Raw genomic sequence first — 7,154 nt, 5'->3', positions numbered from 1 at the left:
CATGCAATTAACAGAAAAGATAATGACTATCTGTTACAGTGTTTACAGTTTGTTCCATGTACTAAGGAAAAGCCATCCTTTGCAGAGCAGCTCTTTCTTCATCCCCATCCCCACCAGGTCCTAGGGAGGGTAAGAGCTGCCTTTGGGTCACTAGATCTTGCATCTAAAGATCAAGGTACTTGTTAGAAAAAAACCTTTTTAAAAGCGCACTATTAAAGAAGACCTTGAAAGGGAGGGGGAGGCCATGGAAATCAAGAGCCCCATCTGGCTGCACTTGGCAGTCCGTTTGAGGTTAAGAGTTGAGCGCAAGGGGAGGGATGGAAGATTTACAAGCCCTTAGGGGCATTGAAACCTTGTCCACTATAGAAGCATGCGTGGCACATAAGAGATATTTAATAAATATTTTAAAATTAAGAACAAGAGGAATGAAGAAAAAAATTTAAGTATATGTAGTCAGAGTTACAAATTAGATTTCCTTATATATTTTCTAGGAGTCTCTAATAAAGATGTGAATTGCTTTTTATTACTTTTGCTTGATGGATTAAAGTTCTTTCTATGAGAATCCTTGCCTTGGTTTTTATTCCAGTTACATACAATCTTATCCACAATGTCAGGAGGTTGAAGTCATTTAGTAGGCTGCAGACCTGGGGTGAGAACTAGGTTTACGACTATTATTTTCTTGGGGAAAACCACAGAATTCTTACCACTTTAATATATTATTTTAGAGGGGTAATAGTGTCAAATACATTATTTTGCAAGTGAAGCAGTGGGATGAAGGTAGAATGGGTAAAATGTATTTATACTTTCAAGATAAGGGTTGAACATCTGCTGGGTACTAGGCATCGTGCTAGGTGAGACATAGCATAAGGAAATGTGGTTAGGGCATAAGAAAATCAGAAATTATGATTTAAATTAGGGGCATGGTAAATGCATTTCTATCCTTATGAAGATGTAAATCAAAAATTATTCAAGGAGATCCCCTTATAAAATTAGGGACAAGGTGGCTGGAGATTTCTATTTAGTCATCTCAGCAAAGTTTCCCAGTATGGGGTCCATGCGACCCTCCTTCTGGGAAACTTCTTCTCCCTTCTTTTTGGAAACTTCTCTCTCCCTGACTTCATAAACGTAGAGGTTCTAATGAGGGCTGCCTGTGGTAGGACCCCATTCTTTTGGCCACCAGTGATGAGTCTAAAAAGGAGCATGTGATCCAAACCAGGCAAGGATACTGCTAGAGGCTTTGTTTCCCACCAAGTGGAGGAAGTCATTTTGCATTTGTTTAACACATTCTTTACCTCACATATTTATTCTTTTCTTTTTTTGTGAGAACATTTAAGGTCTATTCTCTTAGAAAATTTCAATTATACAATACAGTGTTGTCAACTACAGTTGACATGTTATACATTAGACACTCAGAGCTTATTCATCTTAAAACAGAAAGTTTATACTGTTCAGCAACCTCTCCCTATTTCCCTCACCCCACAGTCCCTGGCAGCTGCTTTTATACTCTATGAGTTTGACTTCCCTTTTTTTTTTTTTTTTTTAGATTCCACATGTAAGTGATACCACACAGTATTTGTCCTTCTCTGTTGGCTTATGCCACTTAGCACAATGCCCTCTGGGTTCATGCGTGTTGTTGCAATGGCAGGATTTCCTTCTTTTTTAATGTTGAATGATATTCTCTGTGTGTGTGTGTGTGTGTGTGTGTGTGTATCACATTTTCTTGATCCATTCATTTGTTTTTAACACTTAGGTTGTTTCCATACCTTGGTTATTGTAAATAATGCTGCAATGAACATGGGGGTGCAGATATCCCTTTAAGTTAATGGTCTCATTTCCTGCGGATATAAACCTGGAAGTTGGATTGATGGATGATATAGTAGTTCTATTTTTAATTTATTGAGGAACCTTCATACTCCTTTCCATTATGACTGTACCAGCTTACATTCTCACCAACAGTGTACAAGGGCTCCCTTTTTGCTATATTCTTACCAGCATTTGTTATCTGGTGTGCAAAGAGAAAAGGCAAGAGATGGAGAGAAAGAGAGGTCTGGCAGAGCAAGAGTCCCTGACTCCAGTGTGTCTATCCTCAGATGCACCACTGCTTTCTCCTGCAGACAACTGAACCCACATGGATTCCCATTTTTGACTAAACAAGTTTGAGTTGGGTTTTTATCATCAGCAATCACAATATTTCTAACTAGTAAACTTAATAAATTTAAAGTGGTCTATATAAATAGGCAAGGGACTTAGCTAAACAAAAGAATTATTTTATGAGTTTTATCAAAATAGATTTTGGGGCTTCCCTGGTGGCACAGTGGTTGAGAGTCCGCCTGCCAATGCAGAGGACACGGGTTCGTGCCCTAGTCCGGGAGGATCCCACATGCCACGGAGCAGCTGGGCCCGTGAGCCATGGCCGCTGAGTCTGAGCGTCCAGAGCCTGTGCTCTGCAACGGGAGAGGCCACAGCAGTGAGAGGCCCGCATATCACAAAAAAAAAAAAAAAAAAAAAAAAAAAAAATAGGCTTTGGAAACCAAAGACTAGTTAAAATCCTAATCTTACTACTCACTTGTTTAGTAACCTTGGGTTACTGCCCTTGCACTGTGGTTCCAATACCATCTGTAAAGAGCAATATATACATTGCTCTTTACAGATATATATTATGTAAATATATATTATATATATTCTTCCTGAGGATCAAAATTAATAGTGTACATTAAATGCTGTAATTGTAGTCCACTCCATGAAAGGTGGGCATTGTTATATACCACTGTGATGAACCAGAATTAGAGAAAGCAACAGTTACATATACACTGGTGTTATCCTGAAAGAATGCAGCCTGGAGTGACTAAGGAAGTTTTAGGGCATTCCTCGGTCTGATGAGGAAGGAATTGTGTCTGTGTTAAGCTCTCAGAAATGATTCAGAGCAAAACCAGCAGAATTATTTTGTCACAAGATACTATGGACAAAAGACCTAAAAGAGCACATAGATTACCTCCTTATAGAGTTCATAAGGAATTATTTGGTGACGTGAAAGAACTAACATTTCTAGAGGTAATTAACCCTTCTCTGAAAATTTCTGGGTTTCTCCAGGGTTCTCAGCATATAAACTGGACAATTTGATTAGACACTGTATAGATTACCGATGTCTACGCATAATCAATAACGAGAAAAGTTGCATCATTAGATCACTGGGGAACTTTAAAAATAACCTTAACTATTGATTTATGCAAAGGGTTCTGGCAAACTGCTTAGATAAAAAGTCTGGGGCTAAAATTGCATTTGCAGTTCTCAGTTGTATATAAATTCAATGTCACACCCTTTGGATTGATGACCTGCTTTTCAAAATTTGGAAAGTGGCTCAGCCATTTTGCAGTAGCAATCGAAGTACCATCACAATGTGTAACCAAAGTGTAAAAGAGATCATCTGGGACATCTTAAATCATTGACAATTGAAACCATAAAACTAATATTAAATGAAACTTCAGAAATGCCAGCTTTTAACTCCAGAAGTCAAATACTCCACCTAAGATGGAAAATGAACAAGTAGACCTTTCTCCCCACCACTCATTCCCCTCCCACCTAGAATGTGAAACAAGAAAGATGCCTTCAAACATTGGAAAGCATCTCCAACCAACCCTTGCTTTGAGCCTCTACCACTGTTCTCACCTCTCAGGCAGACTAATCATTTCCTGCATGGGGCTCCTACAGCTCCTTGCTCGACACCTACTAATGGGGCCATCATGTTGTATCACAGCCACTAAAATAAGTGTTGTCTACCACTCATGACTTCAGGCAAAGTCATAAGCCTTATTCATTCTTGTTCCTTGAGACCTAGGTCTCTAACTCAATAAACATTTGCTGACTATTGACTTTTCCTCTTACAGAAAGGACACCTATCCTTGCTGAGAGGTTGAGTATTGAGGCCTGAGTAATTTTAAGAGAGATCCACCTTCTTGAGGACCTTCAGAGAAATATTCTTTGTCCTCATGTGTGTCACTGTTGAAGATACCCGATAAGAAGCCAGTGAGGTTTTTAAGATAATTGAACCCCTCCAGTTACATAGAAGCCAAATCATTTAACTTCTTAAAAAATAAGTGAACCAACTGAGATGATAGCCAAGGAGGATGGCTTCCCCCCAGGGTGGGAAAAAATGGCTTTACTGAGGCAAAGTAGTGTGTGCCTCTCCAAGACTGTTGGTTATGGAAGTGGGACAGGGCCATAGATTACTTCAAATCTGGATTAGTGCACTAGGACAGTTATCTGGTTTAACTCAGCCTAGACAGAAGGATTTGTTTATCCAGATCCTAGTGTATTAAAAAATTTTTTGCAAGGCTGAAATTTCTAGATTGTTCTTGAAAGTTCCAAATGTTTCATTATGTTTCAGAGTACAAAGTACTCCAACAGATAAAGGTTTGTGATGAGTTTTCTTTTAAGGCCACAGTAGGATAAAACATACTGTAATCCACTTTTGAAAAAAGAATTAACAAAAGAAAGATATTTGCCTTCTATTCAGAAGGACTATTTAACAATCACAAAAACTTTGATAAAATCAGGAGTTCCAGAAGAGTGATTCCTGCAGAAACATCAGAATGATCTAAACCTTACTCCATATAGTGAATCCCACTTTGAAAGCAGAAGCAGGTGGAGCCTGGGGTTTGAATTCACCATTCTAGCTTTACATTGTACTGATTCCTTTTTTGAAAAATGTGCCAAAAAAACCCCCAAAACTAGAAAGCTTAAGAAGGAGGCTTGAAATGTCAACCTCTGTATGTTTTAGGGCAACAATTCTCTAACTTTGGCATTATTTGAGGCCCTCAGATTGCATATTCCCAGGACCAGCCCTGCCTCAAAAATCTGCATTTTAACAAGTCTCTTGTGCAGTTTTGGTCTTAGACCACCATTTTAAAGACATTTCTTACAGACTCTTTTAATAAGAAGGATAGAGATCTTGTTAAGTATGCTTTGTGTTGTGAGAAGAGGATGAGAATTGAAGCAATAATATTGAATGTATGTAGTATGGTTTCATGTCCTACTTATTGATTTATTATTTTTTTCTTCTTTTTTTAAAAATTATTATTATTTTTTTTATTTTACAGAATTTACTACAAAACACCATAAAAACTGCCTTCACTTAAGCTCTCTCTCCCCGTATCCGGCGAGCCAACTGGATGTCTTTGGGCGTGATGGTGACTTTCTTAGCGTGGATGGCACACAGATTAGTATCTTCAAATAAACCCACCAGGTACGCTTCACTAGCCTCCTGAAGCAAACCAATGGCGGCACTCTGGAACCTCAAGTCGGTGTTGAAATCCTGGGCGATCTCCCTCCCCAACCTCTGGAAAGGCAGCTTCCCGATCAGAAGCTCGGTGGATTTCTGGTAACGACGGATTTCTCGAAGCGCAACGGTCCCGGGTCTGTAGCGACGAGGTTTTTTCACCCCGCCGGTAGAGGGGGCGCTTTTCCTGGCCGCTTTAGTGGCCAGCTGTTTGCGGGGCGCTTTGCCACCCGTGGACTTACAAGCAGTCAGCTTGGTTCGGGCCATTTTCTTTCACCCAATGCCTAAGTATTACGCCGCTTCTCCGACAGCCGCGCCGCTCCCGCTGCCCAATGAAGAGCCGCAGTCGCCGAACTAACGGAAGAAGCTCCTCCGACTAACGAAGAAACCACTCTGGGTTCCAGGCGCCCCCTATACCTCCGTTTTTATACCCACGCTTCACGCTGCGTCTCTGCGTCATAGTACCCTAATTTGCATACACCAACGACTTTTTCTTTTTCTTTCTTTCTTTCTTTCTTTATTATTTTTTTTATTTTTATTTTTTTATTATTTTCTGCTTTATAACAAAGTGAATCAGTCATACATATACATCTGTTCCCACATCCCTTCCCTCATGCATCTCCCTCCCTCCCACCCTCCCCATCCCACCCCTCCAGGCGGTCACAAAACAACGAGCTGATCTCCCTGTGCTCTGCGGCTGCTTCCCACTATCTATCTACCTTACGTTTGGTAGTGTATATATGTCCATGCCTCTCTTTCTTTTGTCACAGCTTACCCTTCCCCCTCCCCATATCCTCAAGTCCATTCTCAAGTAGGTCTGTGTCTTTATTCCCGTTTTACCCTTAGGTTCTTCATGACATTTTTTTTTTAATTCCATATATATGTGTTAGCATACGGTATTTGTCTTTCTCTTTCTGACTTACTTCACTCTGTATGACAGACTCTAGGTCTATCCACCTCATTACAAATAGCTGAGTTTCGTTTCTTTTTATGGCTGAGTAATATTCCATTGTATATATGTGCCACATCTTCTTTACCCATTCATCCGATGATGGACACTTAGGTTGTTTCCATCTCTGGGCTATTGTGAATAGAGCTGCAATGAACATTTTGGTACATGTCTCTTTTTAAATTATGGTTTTCTCAGGGTATATGCCTAGTAGTGGGATTGCTGGATCATATGGTAGTTCTATTTTTAGTTTTTTAAGGAACCTCCATACTGTTCTCCATAGTGGCTGTACCAATTCACATTCCCACCAGCAGTGCAAGAGTGTTCCCTTTTCTCCACACCCTCTCCAGCATTTATTGTTTCTAGATTTCTTGATGATGGCCATTCTGATTGGTGTGAGATGATATCTCATTGTAGTTTTGATTTGCATTTCTCTAATGATTAATGATGTTGAGCATTCTTTCATGTGTTTGTTGGCAGTCTGTATATCTTCTTTGGAGAAATGCCTATTTAAGTCTTCTGCCCATTTTTGGATTGGGTTGTTTGTTTTTTTGCTATTGAGCTGCATGAGCTGTTTATAAATTTTGGAGATTAATCCTTTGTCAGTTGCTTCATTTGCAAATATTTTCTCCCATTCTGAGGGTTGTCTTTTGGTCTTGTTTATGGTTTCCTTTGCTGTGCAAAAGCTTTGAAGTTTCATTAGGTCCCATGTGTTTATTTTTGTCTTTCTTTCCATTTCTCTAGGAGGTGGGTCCAAAAGGATCTTGCTGTGATTTATGTCATAGAGTGTTCTGCCTATGTTTTCCTCTAAGAGTTTGATAGTTTCTGGCCTTACATTTAGGTCTTTAATCCATTTTGAGCTTATTTTTGTGTATGGTGTTAGGGAATGATCTAATCTCAAACTTTTACATGACCCTGTCTAGTTTTCCC

At 39.7% G+C, this 7,154-nt stretch overlaps 1 protein-coding gene across 1 annotated transcript; it reads right to left on the bottom strand.

The window, feature by feature from the left end:
* Nucleotides 1-5,131: 5,131 nt before the first annotated feature.
* LOC307048393 (histone H3.3-like) lies at nt 5,132-5,542 on the bottom strand (the record flags this gene model as incomplete). Its single annotated transcript, XM_079697467.1, has 1 exon — nt 5,132-5,542. The coding sequence occupies one exon, from the start codon at nt 5,540-5,542 to the stop codon at nt 5,132-5,134; it is 411 nt and encodes a 136-aa protein (XP_079553593.1).
* Nucleotides 5,543-7,154: the final 1,612 nt, after the last annotated feature.

This window comes from Hyperoodon ampullatus (assembly GCF_949752795.1).
Source record: "Hyperoodon ampullatus genome assembly, chromosome: 2".
Classification (NCBI taxonomy): Eukaryota; Metazoa; Chordata; class Mammalia; order Artiodactyla; family Ziphiidae; genus Hyperoodon; species Hyperoodon ampullatus.
The sequence above is the reverse complement of the archived record's forward strand: the minus strand, read 5'-3'. Positions and strand labels throughout refer to the sequence as shown.